This window comes from Phascolarctos cinereus, unplaced genomic scaffold (assembly GCF_003287225.1).
Source record: "Phascolarctos cinereus isolate Bilbo 61053 unplaced genomic scaffold, phaCin_HiC Scaffold_4;HRSCAF=312, whole genome shotgun sequence".
In the NCBI taxonomy this organism is placed as follows: domain Eukaryota; kingdom Metazoa; phylum Chordata; class Mammalia; order Diprotodontia; family Phascolarctidae; genus Phascolarctos; species Phascolarctos cinereus.
The window spans coordinates 537,766,409-537,789,169 of NW_027555847.1; the positions used below are offsets into that span (position 1 = coordinate 537,766,409).

The window sequence follows — 22,761 nt, forward strand, 5'->3', positions numbered from 1 at the left end:
TTCACTTATTACCAAACTGCCTTGGTGCATAAATTGTAGTATCCTCCTCTCTTTTATTCAAGAACTCTACCTAAGTCCACTAGTTGTTACCAACAAATTTTATAGACTTCACAGATTCACAAACATTTGGAAGAGGAATAAAAAGTAAGGAATGCATTAAAAAAAAATTTTCAAGATTCTCTTGAGTAGTGAAATGAATTTCTTAACTTAGGCAATAAAATAGTTACGGAAAACATGTTTATTCATTAGGGAAAAATGTCTAAGAACTACTGGAAAATCCATACATAAGAGAAGAATAGGGGAGAGATTTGTGTAAACATGTAACATTATAAAAATGGAATGTAAACCACAGTATCTACCCCCTATGCAAAATACTTTAAGGACTTCTGATCCCAAGGGTAGGAGTAAGCTGTGAAGATTCTAAAGTGAACAATTCAACGAGATTTCTCAGGAAAGCATCCAAGGAAAGTTAGTGTTTATCACTGCCATCTACTGGCCAAATAGTTTCAAGAAGTAGTGCAAAATGAAGAAAATATGAGAACAAAATGTTTTCCTGTGTTTAACGGATTTGAAGTTGGGAAAGGCCATTGATGTTTTTTAGATATTCTGATCCAATATTGTGCAATGACCAGCTTTGACAGACTGAACTCTTCTCAGCAGTACAATGGTCTAAGACAATTCCAAAAGACTCATGATGAAAAATGCTATCCACAGACAGAGCTATGGCATCTAAATGCAGATTGAAGCATACTATTTTCTCTTTTTATTTTTTTCTGTCTTGTGGTTTTCCCTTTTGTTCTGATTCTTCTTTCACAACATAACTAACGTGGAAATGTGTTTAATATGATTGTACATATGTAGCCTAATATGTACAATATATATATATTCTGATCAACCACTCGGCTACTACCTAAAATTATTTTGTATTTGCCTTGGATATAATTTGCTTTTAATTGAGTAAGGGACGTTTACAGTGAGGGAACATGTAAGAATGTGTAAGTACTAGGTGGTATGACACAAGGGAGTTTTAAATGGACAGCAAACTTTAAAATGGCTGCCAAAAAAAGGCATTGTGACATAAGATTATTAATACAAGTGTAACTAGCAAGTGGTGGTATCTAGCAGGGTTTGGGAGGTTTAGGCTGGAAAGTGAACAGGGAAGAGGCCCTCTCCTGACTCTCACTGCAAGAATATGGACAGTGCAGATTTTTTCCAGACACCACATCTTTTTTCATTAAGCAAGGAGGCATAGTCTTAACTTGGTCTCTGCTTCTTCTCTGCCCCCTTCCCTGTCTAGAGGCTGAAGCTTTCCTAAAGCAAAATCACCTGGTCTGCTTCATCACCAACTCCTAACCTAGCAGGTGTGCAGTCCCAAATCATATTGGTTATCTGCTATTTAGGAGCTTTTAAAAGTTATTAATAAGGCAAAACCATAAGATTCTCTCCCAATAAGCTCAGTCCTCACCCTCCCAGGGGAAAAAACTCTAACATTCTAAATGGATGAATAAACCTCTGACTATATCTATGTATACAAAGCACTCCCTGGCATCCTATATTGCACTCCCACACACATTAAGATAATTAACAAGATAAGAGTCGTAGGTCACTTAGAGTCAATAGTAGTTTGTAGGAAATAGAAAAAGCTCAAAGAAATCAAGAATATTATGTACAAAGCACCTGCCAGCCACGGGGACCAGGGGGAAAGCTTAGCTTGTACTGCCCTCTTGTTGAGACCACAGAGTGAATACTGTTAGCATCAGTGCATTACAACCACCTTCTTCATTCTAAAGAGCAGGTGCCTGGCCTCTGCAGATAAGAGAATAAACTTAAGCCAAATTCTATGCTAAGCCCAGTTTACAAGTATTGTCTCATTTGATCCTCATAACAACCATGTGAGAGATACTGTTATTATCTTTTTATGGTTGAGGAAACTGAGGCAAGCACATTAAGTGACTTAGCCAGGGTCACAAAGCTATTAAGTATCTGAGGCCTACACTTGAACTCAGGTCTTCCTGACTCGAGACCTGGTCTATCCAAAGCACCAGCAGCAGCCATTAAGGGAGCCCAGTCTACCATGCTCATATTCTACTCCTTCTTGCCTGATCTCACAAGATAATCCCAGAGGCTCTTAATTCTCTCCAGCCACAATCATTCTGTATCCACCATGTTCATTGCTCCTGCCAGCCAGAGCAGCTGCAGGCAGTACCACCAGCCCTGCAGACAGCACTCACAAAAGCCCAGTGTTCAGCATGATGAGGTCATCGTCCCACTGTACTCTGCCTTGCTCAGACCACATCTGAAACAGTCCATTTCTAGGTGCAACGTTTTATGGTATTGACAAGTTGGAGCTTGTCCAGAGGAGAATGATCAAAATGAGGTTAAGAACCATCATTGTCATGATCTATTGAAGCATCTAGGATTGTTTGCCTGGACTAGCTGTGTTCAAGTATTTGAAGAAGAAAAGAGTATTACTTTTTTCTGCCTAGCCACAGAGAGGGGAGCTAGGGCCAATGGGTAGAAGTTACAGGGACAAAGATTTCAGTTCAATGTATGGAATAAGAATAGAGACTACATCTGTGAATTTCATTGGTATAGGGAGATTCCCAGAGTCAGCTAGTGGCACAGTGGGTAGAGTGCTGGGCCTGGAATCAGGAAGACCTGAGTTTAGATATTAGCTGTGTTGCTCTGAGCAAGTCACTTAAACAGTTTGCCTCAGTTTCCTCAACTGTAAAAAGAAATAATAAATAATAATAGCACCAGCCCTGCAGGGTTGTTATGAAGATTGAATAAGGTAATATTTGTGAAAGCACTGAACAGGTGCTGGCGCATAGCACACCTAGCTTATTTCCTTCCCAGTGGACAAACTCATTCTACCTTTTCAGGGTGGTAACCCTCTTTGCAACTTAAAGTCTTCCACAGTTGATTAGAGTACTAAGAGGTTAAGTGACTTGACAAGGACTACGAGGCCAATATATGTCAGAGGTGACAAGGAAAAACAATTTTAGAGCTTTTAAAACATGGAATGAGCTTCCTTGTTGGGTGGTCAGTTCCTCATCATTGGAAGTCCTCAGGTAGAGGCAAGATGATTATTTGTTGTGAGGATTCCTATTTAGTCATCCCTTTGTAGAGTCCTCATGAAGTTTTTCTTTGGTGCAGCTCTCCTGAGCTCCAGGTCTAGTTTGTTCATAGTGTACCTCTCAGCTACTATTGCAAACACTGCTGTTTTGGGGACAATGCTACCAACATTGGTAAGTTTAAATCTTCTGACCTTTCAAAGTTCAAAAGTGTCTTCTGGTCAAGATTGTGTGTGATTCTCATGGATTTGGCCAGATTCACTTCACCACTTGCTATTATAATCCCATATTCTGAATCAAATTGGCTTGTTGTTTTATCCAAGTCCCACTGATTCTCTTCAATCAGCCACACAGTGTTTCATGTTCAGAATCTGCTTTCATTCAAGTACTCAAACACTCCATTTCTCTCAAATTAATCAAGAACTTGTTCCTACATAGGTTATACCTTTGAATTATTCATTAAGAATTGTTCTCACCTTCTATTGATTGATTCTGTAACCTAATATTTCTCACCTGATAGAAGTATCAGGGTAGTGTGGGGCATCCCTCTTAACACTAGTCCAAATGTGAAGTATTAAGAAATCAAAGTTAAGCTTAGGTTTATTCTCACCTATACTTAACAGAACCTGCCCTCAGCAGAACTGTGAAATGTATGATTGTCCTTGTCAATCCCAGCTTCCCCTTGTTTTTTCCACTTCTTAGGTGTAACTTTCTAAACACGCTACAATTCTAATGCCCCTCCATTTCCCCACCCACCCACCCCACATCAAAATGTCAATAAAATGTCATTGTGAATCTATCATTGTGTTACTTCTCTCTTGCAAAGTGAATTTCAAGCATCAGGGAGATAATCTTTTTAGCAGGGGTACTTCCTTCTTGTCTAGTAAACATAACCCATTGATGGATGTCTCTAAGGACTCTATTCCTCCACAGAAGTAAGCTAACCACCTAGGGAAACAAAACTCCACCCAGGAAAAAAACTACTTCAGGTATATCATTGCTACCCCTAGGAAAGAATGAGCTACCAAGTCTGAGTGAAAAGAGCTAAGGTTCTCCTTCCCACATTACTCCTGCCCACAGCTCAGGTTTCATCAAGTTACTTGGGTACCAGGAAGAATATGGCTCAATCTTCTCATCACTTTCTGGGATGGGAATCCACTGGAGCCATTTTGGAAGTCTTCGTTAGTGCCTTAGACCAGGAAGGTCATGATTTAAGGTATGGGCGGCACCAACCTTTCTATTGCATTTATTTCAGAGAAAATAAACATCAATTCAGAAAACAATAGGAGGAATGTGTTGGATTAATGAGACTGCAAGACTAATGTTAAGAGAAAATATGTAGAGAGCACTTCTTTTTCCTCTTTTCCATCTTAGAAGTCTCCTCCTTTAATTTATTTCTGCTTTTTAAAATTTACTTCCAAGAGTGACTCATGACATCTTCTGAAATTTCATTTTATGCTGAGGAGTCAAAACCAAATAAAACTGGAAAGCTTGGAGGACCTTGAAACTTTCTGTTGCTACTTATTCATATCATGTTCACAGTGTGACACAGGACTACCTTTTGCCCTCGTTATATGGTCAGCACTATAAGAAACACATGATGCATTTGATAGACCTATAACTGTTCAAAAAGAAGTTGGTTGGCATATTGATCAGAAATGGATTTATGAATCAGTAGCTGTCACTAATTACCACCAATGTGACTTTGGGTAAGTCACTTAATTTGTCTGGGTCTCAGTTTCCTCATCTATAAAATGAAGGTTGGACTCTAAATCTATGGTCCTATGAAAAACAAGGGCTACTGAAAGCTATAGCTTTGTATTTCCCTAAATAAATAAATACATATGTATAATGTATGTGTAGAAATATAAATTTCCAGGTACAAAGACTGTCTTTTTTTACCTTTTAAAAAATTAGTAGTAGCTAACATTATATAGCACCTACTATGTTCCAGGTACTATGTGCTAAGTGTTTCACAATTATTATCTCATTTGATCCTCACAACAACCCTGGGAGGTGGATGCTATTGTCATCCCATTTTACAGTTGAGGAAACTGAGGCAGACACATTAAATGACTGTACCCAGGGTCACACAACTACTAAGTGTCTGAGGCTGGATTTGAACTTGGGTCTTCCTGATTCCAGGTCCAGCACTCTCTCCAGTGGGTTACCTCCAGTGTATGGTACGTATTCATTGAAGGCATGCTCCCAAAGAAGAGTAATGAGAAGATACAGCTTTCCTTCCACATACATTCCTTTGCAAAAGTGAGAAGTCTACCGGTGTGGAACATTAAATATATTTTCAGATTTTTTTTGATGTATTGATCATTTTTGCTGATTTTTTTTCCTATTCCTCTTTTTTTTCCTTTAAAAAATATTTTTTGTTATGTGGGATGGCTATTGGGAAAAGGAAGGGGAGGGATACAGGGGAAAATTTATATAACACAAAAATGAGATGGATAAAAATTTTATTGAAAAAATTAGTGCTTGCTGAATTGAACTTGACCTTCAAGATCATGGTTAAACAGTTTAATTAGATCAACAAAAGCACAGCATATTGTATACAGTAACAACAATATTCTTTAAGAACAACTTTGAGGGACTAAATCATTTTGAGTATTATAAATACCCAAATTAACTACAACAGACATATGAAGGAAGACACTATCTGCATCCAAAGAAACAACTGATGAATAGATGTATAGAATGATTTATATACATTATAGATATACATATACATATATACACACACATTTGTATCTAACGGTCACCGTCTCAAGGACAGGTAGGGGAGTGGGGAGGGAGGGAAAAAAGAAATTTGCATGATAACTTTATTATATATTTGAAAGGAAAAACAAATTTTACATAATAGATTTGCAGTTTCATGTGCAATCATCTTTTTTAAAAATTATACTGTTATAGAAACGTTTGTTTTATTCCATAAATTAAAAATGAAATAAATATTTTTTTAAAAACATAGTAAAATCAAGGCACATTATTCACTTGTATCATAAAATGTGATATTCCATAAACTTTAAAATTCCAAATCTTGACTTCAGGCTCAGTATTCTATCTACTGCACCACCTAACTGCCCCTAGATTCAAGAAAACCTGAGTTCAAATTTAGAATTTAGAACACTTTACTTGATGGGTGACCCTGGGAAAGTCACTTAACAGATGCCTGCCTCAGTTTTCTCAACTGTAAAATGGGGATAATAATAGCTCCTACCTCCCCGGGTTGTTGCAAGGATCAAATGAGATAATATTTGTAAAGCACTTAGCACACTGCCTGGCACATAGTAGGCGTTTAACAAATGGTTGTTCTTTCCCTATCTTTTCCCTGAAGTACTTGATCTGCCTGGATGAGCCTGAGACTGGATCTCAGAGTCCTAGCCACCTCTTTTATTTTGTGTTTCTTCCCAGAGCACAGGTAACCAAATATCAATCCCAAGATGGACATGTTCAAACTTCGGGACCTTTGAGTTCAAGATGCCAGGAAATCCTGCCTCGTTAGTACAAGAGTACTACAGACAGAGGACGAGCCCAAGCTCAGGCCTGGTTTGCCAGAAAACACAGACCTGGAAGGAACTGTTTGAGCAGTGTAGATGCAGTCGAAATATAAAATGCTTGTTCAGCAGTCCTGCAAACTGCCTCATATCTTGATGTTATGAGTATCAGCCTACTGGAGGAGTATAATAGTAGCTATAAGTTATCACTGTTGTTTCTTTAAGTTCTCTCAGTGCATGTTTGTGAGTCTTGTGTGGTTAGTATTTCCCTGATATGGGGAAAATAAATATGCTGGATCTACATTATACTTTGAATACCTCTTGAAGGGTGACCCTAGACGCTAGAATTGAACCAAACCTAAGCTTTAAGTAATTTCCCCCAAGGTTCCTGAGTGGGAATGTAAAGAGCCAAAGAAATGAGACAAAAGAAACTACCCCCTCTTTTTGGAGGTCAGACTCTCCCAAATTGGAACCAAATCAAAAAAAATGCTCCATCCAGAGCAGAAGGGCCCTTCAAGGGAGATGGAAAGGATGCAGCCCCCCAGCCTCTTGGTCCCAGCAAAGGTTATTGTTAAATATAAATGCTTTTGTTTGTTTTTTTTTCTCCTTCTGGTTTTGGTTCAATATTTTAGGTGAAGAGAGGGACAGGGAACAGGGGAAGGGAAGGACAGAAGGAATATTAAAATCTGATCCCGTATGGGGTTTATTGGAGGGGGGGAGAAACATCTTCTCCTCTCATTACAGGACAGAAGCCAAAAGTCCATCTAGTAGCTGGTACAGCTCAAAGTTGGCACCAGTGGGAGCAGGAGAGGCTACAATCACATGAATGTTGGTAGCAGTGATGTGATGCTGTCAGATTAGAAATGCCTGCAAGAAGTCAACATTCCCAGGATACCCTGGAGCAGAGAGAGATCAGGACAAACCACCAAAAGACACAGAATTTCAATTTCCAAAGATTTATCGAATAAGAAGTTTCATCAACTCTAAAACATGGACATATATATATAGATATATATAGATATATAGATATATATATAGATATATACATGTATATATATGTGTATATATATGTATGTATATATATGTATGTATATATATGTATATATATATGTATATATATGTATATATATATGTATATATACATATATATATAAATGTCCACCCACATAGGCACACAGATCCACACACCCATTAAATTATTCATGTTTTCTTGGATTCTTCATACACAATCCATATATAATTACCACGAAGTAGCATGAAAGGGGTTGCTAAGCCCCCCAAGGGAATTGAAGGGGCTGCCCCAGACTCTAAGGGTGAAATATGTCCTGGTCTCTCTCAGGGCTTTCTTTTCAACTTGGTCCAGTTGTGCCTGGTACATCTGGTTCTGGCTGGGTTCCATGCATCCTTCTTCCTTAAACAATCCAGTTCATGGTAATACTTGGACCTCACTGGCACATCTTTGGTGTGCTTACTACAGTCTCTTAGTTATTTTGTTTTTCTGTGAATATTTTTATCTATTCTTGCTAACTTGGACATCTCCGCAAATTTTTCAAATCGACAACCATAAACATGTAACACCTTCACACAAACTGCACTGAAATCCACATTTCCCTCTTAATTCAATAACGTAAAATCAGATTTTAATTTTCTCTTACAGTTGCTCAAATAATTCATTAACATAAAATCAATTTTAGTTCACTCTTATAATGCTATCTGCCAGCAGTCATAATTTTGAGCAAATCCATTTCCAACGCAGAACATCCTCCAAATTGATCATCTTCATTCTTTCAAATAGAATTGTGTGATATGTGAGAGAATGCCCTGTCTTTATGGGACTCAGAAATGCCACACACTAAGTACTCTAGCTGAACAGATCCTCTGTTTCTGAGAGTTAGCCATTCATACCAAGTCAGCCCCAGAATTTGGAAAATTTTTATCATCTCTCAGAAATTTCTTTTGAATTCTTCTCCTTTTTAGGGAGCAATGCCAAGTAAGGCAGACACTAAGGACAAGAACGGAGATTGGGAGTTGCTCATCTTTTAGTTATTCATCTTAATTTTCCTTTCCTGATGTTTCATTGAGAGTGGAAGACCAACATAAGAGCACTCTCTAAGTTCCTTCGATACTGCTAATGCCTAACCAGTGTCTCTGGAAAACTGAGCGAATTTAAAGAAAATAAACCAAAGCTAGCATACAGGAAGCATTACCAGTAACCTATTACCATACCTCATTCTCCCTAAATACTTAGAAGTTAAAGTGGAGTGAGTCAGTGTGGTGAAGGAGGACTGCACTAGAAGTGAAGAAACCTGAGTTCAAGCCCTGACCTTTAGCCACAAACTAGCTGCCATGTGACTTCATCAAATTACTTAGCCTTTCTGTACTTTTATTTCCTCATTTGTAAAAGTAAGGGATTCTGGCACGTAATCTAAGTTCTCGTCAAACTTTAAAGTTCTATGGAAAGTGCACAGAAGTAGGTTCTAAAGTAATGGTTCCTCAGCTCCTACTCTTACCCCTTACCCCTCTGTACTCTTAAGATACATTGAGGCCCCCAACAAGTGTTTTTTCATGTGGGTTATAGTCATCAATATTTGCCATATTAGAAATTAAAGTGTCAGTAATATTATGAAAAGATTTTTCACTTTGAGGAGCCCCTCAAAGGATCTTAAGGACCTCCCAGACCATACTTTGAAAAGCACTGTTTTTTGAGAAGCAATCTTTTTTTATGTTGCAGATCCCTTTGGTAACCTGGTGAATATTATGGATCCCTTCTCAGAATAATGTCTTTTAAATGCGTAAAAATAAAATACATAGGATGACAAAAAACACTTTTATTAAAATAAAATTATCAAATTTTTCCTTAAAGTTTACAGATGTCACTTTAAGAAGCCCTATTCTATGCTATAGCTCTTTAAGGGCTAGGGAACCATGTAACATTCTCTAATTTCAGTCAGTCAATAAACATTTATTAAGCACCTGCTTATGTACCAGGCACTATTCTGTCTGGTACACATTGCTGAGGATGCAAAGAAAGGTAAAAGAATATCTCTGCTCTCACGGAGCTCAATGAGGGAGATAACATACAAACAACTATGTACAAAGAAGCCACATATAGGATAAAATGGAAATAACCAATAGCAGGAAGGTACTAGAATGAGAGGAAAAGGCTTTCTGTAGAAGGGAGGATTTTAGGTGGTATTTGTTTGTTTGTTTTTAGTCAATTGGGGTTAAGTGACTTGCCCAGGATCATACAGCTAGTGTCAAGTGTTTGGTCTGAGGCCATATTTGAATTCAGGTCCTCCTGACTCCGGGGCCTGTGCTCCATCCACTGCACCACCTAGCTGCCTTTTAAGTGGTATTTGAAGGAAGCCAAAAGAACCAGGAAACAGAGATGAAGAGGGGAGGTCATTCCAGACATAAAGGACAGGCAATGAACATGGCCAGAGTCAGGAGATGGAGTGTCTTGTGCAAGGAACATCAAGGAGGCCAGTGTCACTGGACTGCCGAGGTGTAAAGTGTAAGAAGATGGAAAGGTTGGGGGCAGGGAAGGGCAGGTTTTAAAGGGCTTTAAACACCAAACAAAAAATTTCATATTTGCTTCTAGAAGTGATAGGGAGCCACTGGAGTTCATTGAGTGTGTACGTTTGTATGTAGGGGGACTAGGGGATGAGGGAGAGGTAATATGGTCAGACCTGTGCTCTAGGGAGATCACTTTGACAGCGTGAAGGCTGGACTGATATGGCAGGCAGACCAAACAACAGGCTATCGCAATAATCCAAACATGAGGTGATGAGGGCCTGCACCAGGATGGTGACAGTGTCAGATGAGAGAAAGGGCATACTTGAGAGATATTTGGAAAGGTAAAACCTACAGGCCTTGGCAACTGATCGATTTGGGGGAGAGCAGGGGAGAGAGTGAGGAGTCAAGGACGGCACCTAGGTTTGGAGCTTGGGTGCCTATAGGAGGATGAGACTTCCTATAGTTAGGAAGAAGAGCATTCAGGGGAAAGAGTTTACTTATGTCCCATGGTCACTGAGCACTTAAAGGCATTCTTACTAGACTGAATACATTAATTCACCCCTCTTAACACCTGGAATCAATAAGTGGCCATTCTAAAGATTCTCACCCCTTGTTTTATATCCTGGTCAGTGACCAGAGAAGGTCCCTGAGCTAGTTGGTTATCAATAGCATCTGATGACCTTCAGACCACTACCTCATCCCATTGTTGTTAGTATGGGACACATTGTTTCTTTCTCAACTGTAGAACTGACAGGGTTTCTCTGAAGCATCTTTGTTTTCATAATAGGAATAGCTCCATCATGTGACCCTCATCTTCCTTTTGAGAGGGGGCATGAATTGACGGGGCACTTGTACCACTATTAAATGGGACTGGCTCCATGCTTTCTGTTTTCATTCTTCCTTCTTTTCCATTTGGCCCCCAAGGTCACTGTTACAGGGTTCAGACCAGCTTCCAAATGGATCCCAAACTAAAAAAAATGGTGAGTACAGAGAAGGCATCTCCATCCTGACTGCTGATTGAGACTGGAGATCATTTGATTCAGGCTAGAGAAAAGAATGAATCTGCAGAGTTGACAAGATTGCAGAGGTTTAGCTTCTTTCGGTTACGAGTAGAGCAGATACTGTCAGTTCAAATGGGTCTTATCGATGTATTAAGTCAGGTTCTGAAATACCTCTCTGTAGAAATACTTTATTAACAGTTTTGATTCCTATATGTGCTCAAAAGGAATAAAATAGTATTTCTTCTAAAACTTTAGAAAATTTAACCTTTTTAGGAGTTCAGAATTTCACCTAATTAATCCAAAGAGGTGGGTTTTTTCCCCCTCTCATTTTTCTCTTACTGGTAAGGTTGATACTGGGATTGGTTTGTATAAATGCTACATTATTAACTAGGGTGTGGTTAGGATTCTTGCTCATCAAAGTTTTATTGGTTTTATTAGTTATTTATTCTCAAGTGATCACTACTCAAATCAGTGCCAGACAGCCTCTTCACTATGGAATGTGTAAGAGCAGAGGCAAAAAATAATTGATGTGGTGTTTTATCATTGTGAAGCAGATACATCAAAAATGGAAAGAGGTTATATGCTACAGAGGAAGATGAGTGATACTGAAGTACAAAGATGTTTGTCAAATTTAGTAACTCCAAGCCCTCTTTCCCCAGCTCCCTCCCTGCTTTGTTTCTGAACAGTCTCAGGTGAATTAGGGAACCCCTTAGGAAACAGTCTAAAGTTTGGAGGAAATATAGGTCCATATTTCTGATGAAAAACCAGTGAAGAGTGGACCATATAGGCATAAACCTGTAAATGGATACAGTCCATAAGCCAAGAAGGGGAGAAGGCCTGATATAACAGCATTTGGAATTCAATTAGCAGAATCAAGAAAGAATCACAGTGAATGTTGTCCTATGGGGGAGAAATAGTGGAGAGACAGTCTGATTGTGTCATAGACCCTAAAGGTCCCTTGATCCTTTGCTAGTGCAAGTTGGGGTTAGCAGAGCGATCATTGCTCAGTATCTGCTGTGATCACAGTTTAGATGATAGACGTTCATAGAATACCAAGTCCCTTGTAGGGGGGCAAGTGGGAGAAAGTAAAACTTGTGAATCAGCACTTTGCTGAAGATGAGATTACAGTTGCCTTCATTTTCTCTCTTTCTTTAAAGTACCAGTCATACTATATTTCTTGCTAGGCCATAAGAACTAAAAGAGTAGAACATGTGTCATCTAAGTTCCCAATCTAGAATTTAAGGCAGACTTATCTATCTTCCAGCCCCACCTCTCCGAAAAAATCATCATCTTTTCAGCACAATCTAACATTTTCTTAACTGTCTTCATCGCTTTAAAATAAAGCTAGAAGTAGAGGGACCAGCATTTAAATTCCTTGTTTTGGCCCACCTGGTTCTCTTTCCACAAAATACACATTTTGTCTCATGCTGTGAGGGCCTCTGTTGGGGTTCAGAAATGGATGTCACAGTTTTGTTCCTGAGCAAATGAAGTCTTAATGAAATTAAGCAAGAAAAAGCTAGTTGTTTCTGAAGCCCAGGTGACTAAAAGAGAAACATAGAGTGTTCATCATCTGCAGACAAAAAAAAAAGAAGGCAATTAGGTGGTACACTGGATATAACACTGGAGTCAGGAAGATCTTAGTTCAAATTCAATCTCAGGCACTTATTTGCTGTAGCTGTGTGACTGTGGACAAGTCACTTAATGTCTATCTGCCTCAGTTTCCTCATCCATAAAATGGGGATAATAAACGTCGTTGTGAGAATAAAATGAGGTAATATTTGTCAAGTTCTTTCCAAACCTTAAAGCACTTTATAAAGACTAGTTATTATGATAATTTTTGTTATTAGAAATAAAATTCAGACAAGGTCTTTTTTCCCCTTGTTTTAATGCATGTCTACAACTCTTCCCTCTAATTTCCAATGCTTGCCTCAGTTCACAGTCCACACTTTGGCAGGCAGCAATCCAAAGGGAACATTTACCTCACCTACTCATTTACTTGCTCCTGCAAATCCTCTTCCTCCTACAACTAAAACCAGAAACTACTCATGCTTAATAAAAAAAAAGATTGGATTAATTCTGAGAACATATTAAGAAGAGATTTTATTTTTGAACCAGTCCTGTGATTTCACTAATATAGGGACTTCCCCAGTTAGGAAACTTTTTTTTTTAAATAATGCAGAGGGGAATTGTTCAGTAATTTATGGTATTCATGACTGCCCTGAGACAGTGAGAAATCAAATGACTTGCCCAGCTTCATACAGCCAGTGGGTATCAGTGTCAAGACTTCAATCCAGGTTAACCTGACTACTTTGCCAGGTCTCTATCTAGTATTCCAGGCTAACCCTCTCAAGAGATAACAAAAGTAAATTCTTCCTGAAATGTATATGTTCTAATGTTATAAACATTAAATTGATAGGAAAACAGTCTGAAGACCAACAGTTGTTAAGAACACTTCAAGAAACCCTGCTCTAGATGAAAGGTTACCAAAATAAAAAATACATGTTATTGAGCTCTGCTATCTTTTCTTTTTTGCCAGCTCATTTTCATTGTCTTTTCTTCAGCCAAGGAAAACACTGAAATATCATGACAAATTGAACCCAAGATTATCCCAACACTTTCTTTTAATACGGTATATGCATCAAGGATCAAATTTCTGCCAGTCATTATAATGTATCATTTTAACTCTTGTTCAGTCATTTTAGCCATAGCCTACTCTTTGTGACCCCATTTGGGATTTTCTTGGCAAAGATACTGGAGTAGTTTCCCATTTCTTTCTCCAGCTCATTTTACAGATGAGGAAACTGAGGCAAATAGGGTTAAGTGACTTGCCCAGGGTCACATAGCTAGTAAGCGTCTGAGGCCAGATTTGAACTCATGAAGATGACTCCAGGCCTGTTGCTCTATTTGCTTAGCCACCTAACTGCTCATCTCTTAACTCTAGTCTAGTTCAAATAACATGAGGTCCCAGATTTCCATCTTAAGTCCATCCTAAGAGCTTTGCCGTTAGTAAATAATTTTCACTTTGCAAAGCTAGCCTATGTGACTGTAATTTCCCCTTAGAAAATACGCCTGTGATATAGGTAAGCTCCCAACAATCTTGGTGCTGGTGCTATGCTCTTGTTTCAAATGACTAGTTTTATCACAAATTGGTCAATTGAGAAGATATATGTTTTTTCATTCAATTATGATTTTTTAAAAAAATTAAAACAAAAAATGTGTGGACATTCTCCCAGCCTACCCTGCTGCCTTTTCTAGTAAACTTTAGGGGTTAAAAAATCATTGCTTTACCTAAATCTCATTCTGTCTTTGTGTTTGAAGAGAATGACTTCCTCTGAGATCTGTAGTCAGATCTATTAAAAAGCTTTTCCAGTATTTCTTCTGCTCGAGGCTTTAACTATGAGCCATTTTGCTTAACGTGAGCTTTCTCATTTAGTGGCCAGTGCTTCATTTTCATTATCTATCTAAGCAGTCCTTTGCACAAAGGAGAAAATGGATTCTGCTCCAAAGGTTTAGAAAACTCCAAAAGAGATATTGTCATCCCTCTATGCATCAGGGCCAGCAACATGAAACTTCCATAATGCCATTTTTCCAATAAGAAAAAGATAATTTATCCCCTCAAAGAGGGCTTTTCCCCTTCCAACATGCATTTGATTGATTAATTATCTGCATCTGTGTATTGTTGGCACCTTTATAAATAGTTCTAGCTGACTCCCAACTCTTCTAGCCTTCTTCTAACAAGTCATAGCCCTTCTTCAGGAAATATATTTTAAAATGCATTTATTTCTGTATACACTTGCATACAAATGTTGTTATTGGCATATACATTTAAATATATATCTACAGTTGTCCCTCCCATATCATAGGGGTTAGGGGTGGGCACCCCCATAATCTGGAAAATCTGAGTAAAATTTTTTGGCCCTCCCTTCATACTAGAAAAGAAGTCTGAATTTTTTCTTTTTCTTTTATGGGGTGTTTACAGTACCTTATTGTAAAATTTGAGTTAAGTGTTTGGTCATAGGCTCTGTGTCATCTGAAGGCTTGAAGGCCTTTGTGTGTTGTCTGCAACTTCTACCAAAAAAAAAAAGCCCATTTAATTTCTTATGCTGACCCTCGATATATCAAAACTACGATGGGGCAAGTCACAATGTAGAAGGGAAAACTGTATTTCTAAAATAATGTAGGTCTGGGAACAGACTTCATGCCTGTCATTTGAGGACTAGCTTAACTTCTTTTTAGCCATAGCCACCTAAAAATTTCTGGAGGAATAATGGAGTTGAAATCTAGATTCTTAAATCAATCAACAAGCATTTATTAAGTGCCTACTGTGTGCCAGGAACTGGGCTAGAAACTGGATACAATATAGATGCAATAAATGAAACAATTTGTACCTTTAAGCTAATTCTAAGTTCTTATGTGAAATATTAAATTAAATGTTTAAAAATACATTTAAACAGAGCCCAACATTAATTTTTAAAATATATTACATGATTTTCTCACATCTACTCATAAAGACAGCCTCCTCCTTTCATATCTTTTAGTTTCACATCATCCTTTTAATTCTAAGGGGTGGGATTTGAAGTCCAGGGCTTGATTGGGTCTTTGTTTCATTCAAAACTACTTATTTCACACCAACATAATACAAGACACTCTGCTACTAGGGTTGTGGAAGATACAAAGAATAAAAAAGTCTCTTGATTTAAGGAGATTACAATCCAATAAACTGTCCATCACATCCTTGCTTACCCTTGAGAGAAAAAAAATGATTGGCAATCTAGACAATCTGGAATATGCAAAACTCTCTCAAAGAAATGCTTGTTCCTAGGATTCCTAAAGAGTAAACTTACCTCACTTAATGGGGAAACCTCTTTTCAGTCATGTGTGAGAGCATGTTTCCCTCTCTACAGATAGGAAAAGGTTAGAAGTTAGTGGTGTTAAAGGAAGATTTGTACTTCCTTCACTTTAGAGAAACCCACTGAATTAAACTGGAGCTTATTCCCATTGTAGGCTATTCATACGAACAAATAAATTATTCATGAAGTCAGTACTGTTCCCAGTGTCACGGATGTTAAGACCACAGGAACGCAAAAAACATCAAAAACTTCGCTGTGATTTGAAAGAAAGTAATGATCATTTGCCTGTAGCACAGAAAACAAGTCAAGGGAAAATTTAAATATCCACTTTAGACAGTTAACTAAGAATCCTAAGAAAGACAAGTCGAGGTGTTTCTTGGATCATCTGCATTCCCACAGTGAGTTTTAAGTGACAAATGCAGAGAGCAAGCTAGGAAAGTGTGTCACTAACCACGAACCAGTAAGGGCTGACCATTCAACTGAGGCTCAGAGAAACTGACTTGCTTAATTCATAGTAGTGAGTGGCAGAATTGGGATTGGAATCCAGAACTCTTGACTTCCATTCAAGTACCATTCCTTTATGCCAGGCTGCCTCCCTTAAAAATCTCATCTTGACAACTTAAAACCATTGTTTTGAATGTCAGTTATTGTGCTCAGATGCCTTAGGGGCTCCTAAATGGCCATGCCCTGCTTCTATAATTCTTGTGCTTTCTATCACATTTTTTTTCCTGTCTCTTCGATCCCTGCCAACAGTCTCTTCTCACTGCGGTTAGTGTCCCTGTGAATCCCCTCTCTCCCATCCAACTTGCTGCTTTTTTTTTAAACCTTTTATGAACTTTTGGACCTTGTAATTCAGCTTGTTAGAACTGTGTATGATCTAATAGTCAATAATTCTAAGTAGGGACATCTTCTGAGGAGTAAAGGGCAGGGCCATTATATCTTTACAAGGGCCATTTTTTGCTGCCAAGTTCTTGGTTTGAGTTCCTGCTGTTCTAATGTGCTGTAGTTGTGGTTTCTTTGCAAGTAGGAAGTTCCTGACAACATAGATGACCACACATTTAGGGCTGGCAGGGGTCTTGGAGATCACCTAGTTTGACCTCCCTTCCTCCATCCCCTTTCTAATAATAGTGCTATTTCACAAGAAATCTCCAAAAGAATGGGAAAGAAAGTGGGCAGAAAAGCCATGGGGGGGAAAAAAAGACAAAGATCAAAGATAAAGAAAAGAAAGAAAATATAATGGAAGGAACAGACATGGTCTCTTTCCTTACTGGAAATTCAGTTACGTAAACAGTTAAGTTTCTGTTGTGTGCAAGCACTTTAGCTAGGCAACAATACAAAGTTAAAAATAACATAGCCCCTACCTACCTGTACAGAATTTACAATCTACTAAAAACAATGTGTGTGAGTGTATACATTCATCTACCCAAGCATGAGACAAGATGGAATGTGATAAGCATGAAAGAGAAAACCAAAGTACTCTAGGGAAATCTAGGGAAGAGGGAGAAAATGCTTTTAACTAGGAGCATGGATTCTTCATTCTTCCCTCTGGGCCTTTGCCTGTGCTATTTCCCTCACCTAGAATGCCCTCCTCCGTTATCTTTCTCCTCAACCAAAACTTCCTCATTCTTAAGCCCGAATTCAATCTTCCCACCTTCAGCATTCCTTCTTTACTAGACCAGTTCATACTGCCCTTTCTCTTATCTGAATTCCTCTAATAGTTGTTTCCCATATCACAGATTTGAGCCCTTACCATGTTCTGCCTCACATTGTAATTTAATTTTTGTGTGATGTTTTGCCTTTTCAACTAGATTGCAAATTCCTAGCCTGAGGCCATGTCAAAAATGTCCTTTTCTAGCTCCCCAAGTACCTAGTACAATGCATGGTACTATAGGGGATCATTGTAGGAGCTCAACAAATGTTTCTGGAATTGAAACAATCTGAGGAGAGTCATATTTCATTTTCATAGTGTTATCTGCATGTTATTATCTGAGCTTCACTGTTTGGGGGGTTTATGTGTATGTAAGGGGATCTTGTGAGAGAACTGTGCTTATTAGCTATTGTTCGTTGTTGCTGTGTGTCCTTTGTTTTTGTAGAAGACCATGACATCAGGGAGACGAAGCCATGACATGCAAGTGAATTGGATTTAAGTGAGGGAGGGCTGTGCAAAGTCACCAGCCTCACTTTCTCCTCCAAAGGTTTCTGGGTCCAGTGGCAAGATATAGATCAGGCCTAGTAGAGATGGCACTGGATTGCAGTGGGATACCTTGGCCTTTTTAAGCTAAGGTCTTTAACAGGTCTCAGTATGACTGAAGCAATACCCATTCAGTGATTAAGGCTAGGAAATGGAGCAAACCATAGAGCAAAGAATGAAAACTCTGGCTTATCAGGCAAGAAACAAACACATGGTCTTCCTGTACCTTCCCTTTCAAGCCCAGCCCTTTGTGATAAGACTTGATGAGCACCAACAGGTCCATCTACCCCAAAGTACCTCCCAACTGGTTTACTATGATACATAAAATTCTCACTGTTACTGTCATAACTTGTAACAATCACTGTTAGAAGGCAACTAGGTGGCACAGTGGATAGAGCATTGGGCCTGAAGTCAGAAGACCTGAGTTCAAATATGGCCTCAGACACTAAATGACTGTGTGACCTTCAACAAGTCAGTCAGCCTCTCTGTGCCTCAGTTTCCTCAACTGTAAAATGGAGTTAACAATAGTATCTCCCTTCCAGGGTTGTTGTGAGGATCAAATGAGATAATATTTGTAAAGCACTTAGCATAGTGTCTGGAACCTAGCAGGTACTTAATAAATATTAGCTATCATTATTATCATTTCTTTGTGTTGTAATTTTTTTCTCCTGAAAGAATGGATTACTGGTTAATGGCCACATATTAAACTATAGCAGCTCACTGCACACTAGGCTGAGATACCTGTCGCCTAGCATAGATCAGGACCCAGAGGGAAAGTGATCATGGGATCACAGATTTAAAGTGGTAAAGGACCTTAATGATCATCTAGTGGAGGTGCTTGGGAAATCAGGGGCCTGACTGAGGAGACTGGGTAAGAGAAGTCATGAAAGGTGGGGATGGTGTATCAAAGACAAATTTTTGCTCCACAACATTTTTGCTGAGGGCCAACCCTATTGCCTGAAATAATATATTTCGCTTCTTGCCAAAAACAGTAATAGGAATAGTACTTAAGAAGTAATCAGCTGAGCTGGTATGCCTGTTGACAATGCATCTGAATTTAGAATATGAGCCAGTGAAGTAGGTCCCATGGCTAGTTCTCTGTTCCAGGCCACTGTTGATGCTCATGAAATACAAATATTGACTTAAGGGGGCAGCTAGGTGGCACAGTGGATAGAGCACCAGTCTTGGAGTCAGGAGGACCTAAGTTCAAATCCAGCCTCAGACACATAACACTCACTAGCTGTGTGATCCTGGGCAAGTCACTTAACCCCAACTGCCTCACAAAAATGAAACAAAAAACCCAATAAATATTGACTTAGTTGAGTTGAGGTTCTTTTACTTAGCTTGTCCAAACTCTCCTAGCTTCCAAATTAGCTTCCAAATGGGATGGTGTTTCTTGTACTTGTTCTAATACCGGAAGAGGTACAATGGAAAGAGTCCAGGATTCAGACAGGAGACCTGGGTTTGAATCCCAACTTGGGGGGAAAAGTTACTTAAGTTTGGAACACAATTTCCTCATCTGTAAAACCGAATAATTGGATTGTATTATCTTGAGGCTCCCCTCCATCTCTAAATCCTGTGATCTTCTCTAACTGCTGACTCAGCACTCTTATAAACAATTACAATTCAGTTTCCTCAATGAGTGGTTATCAGTCAATAAACATTTATTTATTATATAGTGCCTATGCAGCATGGAAGGAGTCAGTTTGGAGATAAAGTTTTGTCTACTGCTGTTGAAGTTTCTTGGGATTTCACTGCACACTTTAGACTGAGTGAATTGCAATTGTATGGAAATTCACTAAAGAGAAAAACAAGACACAGAGGTTTAGTAGTTTTCATAAGTTCCCACAGTGATAAGTGGAAGAGTTAGAATTTGAACCCAAATCCTTTAACTCCAAAGTCACTCCTCTTTCCATTATATCATCCAATCTATGCATTTTCTAATATCTCCTAAAAATTCCTTACCTGGTATCCATTGTCTGGATTGAGTCTCTTTGTGCTTAGCTAGCCTGATCACTTGGAGGACAGAAAACCCTTTGCTCTGCAAAACTTCTCCCTCAAAGTTTATCAGTGATTTTTTTATGTCTTTTTTTGGGGTGTGGGGTGCAAGGCAATTGGGGTTAAATGACTTGCCTAGAGTCACACAGCTAGTGTTATGTGTCTGAGGTCAGATTTGAACTCAGGTCCTCCTGACTCCAGGGCTGGTGCTCTATCCACTATGCTACCTAGTTGCCCCATCAGTGATTTCTTAACTGCTAAATCCAATGAGCAAAAAAAAAAAATCAATAAATCTGGTGGACTTTTCTTAGCCTTCATCCTACTTGACCTGTGTTCAGATTTGTATCTGTTCACTATCTCCTGTCTCTGATCATTCTTCTCCCCTTGGCTTTCATGACACTACTCTCTTCTACTTTTCCTCAAACCTGACAAACTGATCCTTCTTTATCTCCTTTGCTGAATCAAAACCCTTCTCCCTCCACCTAGACATACATGGGTGTCCTCCAAGACTAAATCTTAGGTTCTGTTCTTTCTCTACCCCTTTTCCCTTTGTGGGTTCAATTATCTATGCTGATGAGCCCCAAATGAATAAATACAGCCTTAATCTCTCTCCTAAACTCCAGTGGTGCATCACCAATTGCCCTATCAATATTTCTACTTGGATGTCTTGTTGGCATCTCAAATTCAATGTATCCAACATTCCAAAACAGAAGAATGAAGATGAAATATACCATTCACTTCCTGACAGAGAGGTAAAGAATTTAAAATGCAGAAAGAGACATACATATTCAAATATGTCTAATGTGGAGATTCATTTTGCCAGACTGCATAGGTATGTATTCAGGGACTTTTTAAAAAAATTTGCTTAATGGAATAGGGGTAGTGGGAGGGATAGATTAATATTTCAAAAGTACTTGTTACTTGAAAAAAAATTTTTATTTTAAATATTATAATGCTCCTCTTTTTTTTTGCATAAGTATTGCTAATGCCAAATCCCTGCTAACCCTTTCTCCATAAAAAATTGAGATAAAGAAAAATAAAAGAAATAACCACAGCCAGGCAAAACTAATCCACCCAGTGGCTATGTCCAAACATGTTTCTGCATAGATCCCCTCTTAGAGGGGATCAAAATGCTTCATAATAAATTCTCTGGAAACATAGATGGCCACTGCATTAAGATCAGAGTTGAGCCTTTCTTTTACACTTTTCTTCACTTTTTTAAATTAATTTTTTTCAATCAATGAAAATCTGCCTTCTCTCCCTCCTATTCTCTCCATTAAGACAGAAAAACAAAACCATTGTTGTAAACATGTATAGTCAAATAAAGCAAATTCCTACATTGGACATGTCCAGAAAAATTCCTCAATCTATGCTTTGAGTCCATCAGTTCTCTGTCAGGAAGCAGGTAGCATGTTTTTTTCATGAATACTCTGAAACTGCAGTTGATCATTGCATGATTAGAGTTCTTAAGTCTTTCCAAATTGTTTGTCTTTACAATATAGTTAGTGTAGAAATTGTTCTGGTTCTGCTCACTTCATTCGACATCAGTTCACACTACCCCAGAATTCTCTGAAGTCATCGATTTCATCATTTCTTCTTGTTGTTATTGCTGCTGTGTGTCCTTTGCTCTTGAAGAGGACCATGACATCAGGGAAGTGATGCCATGACATGCAAGTGAATTGGATTTAAGTGAGGAAGGGCTGGGCAAAGTCACCAGCATCGCTCTCTCCTCCAGAGCCATCTGGGTTCCAGTGGTCAGATATAGATCAGGACAACTGGAGATGGCCCAGGATGAAGTGGGGGACCTTGGCCTTTTCAAGCTAAGGTCTTAACAAGTGTCAGTTTGACTGAGGCAATGGCCATTCAGTGATTAAGGCCAATCAATAAAAGCCAGAGTGATTTGGGGTTCAGGCTGGTTTTTAAGAAAAAAGATCATTTGTCAATATTAACTTAACATTTGCTACACTAAATAAGAGCAATTCCCCCCCCCCAATGACCATTAAATTGACATTATTGGAAGAGCTGAATCACATTAATATTGACATTCTCATGAAAGGCAGATCAGTACCATGTTGGGTGGGCTGGATTTGAAATCAGAGGACATGGCTTCAGATCTTGAGTCTGCTACTTACTCACTAATAAAACATAAACAACTCTATTTGACTTTTAAAGCCTTTCGTATGGTACAATAATATCCTATTACATCCATATGCCACAATTTGCTCAGCTGCTCCCTAATTGTATGATGCCTCTTAAGGCAGCTCCTTAGATTTTTACAATCCATTCTCCACAAAGCTGTCAAAATAATCTTTCTAGGGCCTGAAAATGTCAGTCTTCTTCTCAAAAATGTTCAGTGACACTCTGCTAGACCTCAGATAAAATGCAAACTCCTCAGTGTAGTATTTAAAGTCTTTCACAATCAAGTTCTAACCTCTCTTGTCAGATATTTGTTCTCTTTTATGAATTCTATGTTCAGAAAAAAACTGAACATTCCGTTTTCTATTTCTGTGCCACCGAATAGGCTGTTCCTCACTGCCCAGAGTGCACTCCCTCTTCACCTCTGCCTCAGCGAATACTTGGCTCTGATCAAGATTCAATTCAGGTGCCACCTCTCCTGGGAAACTT

The 22,761-nt window shown here is 38.7% G+C and overlaps 1 protein-coding gene across 1 annotated transcript in view; it reads left to right on the top strand.

Moving 5' to 3' along the window:
• Nucleotides 1–10,957: 10,957 nt before the first annotated feature.
• CNDP1 (carnosine dipeptidase 1) overlaps nucleotides 10,958–22,761 on the top strand; it is a 69,416-nt gene continuing 57,612 nt past the window's right edge. Inside the window, exon 1 of the mRNA XM_020997633.2 lies at nucleotides 10,958–11,076. Coding sequence (XP_020853292.1) covers nucleotides 10,975–11,076 — 102 coding nt within the window. The 5' untranslated portion in view covers nucleotides 10,958–10,974. The remainder of the gene's footprint in view (nucleotides 11,077–22,761) is intronic.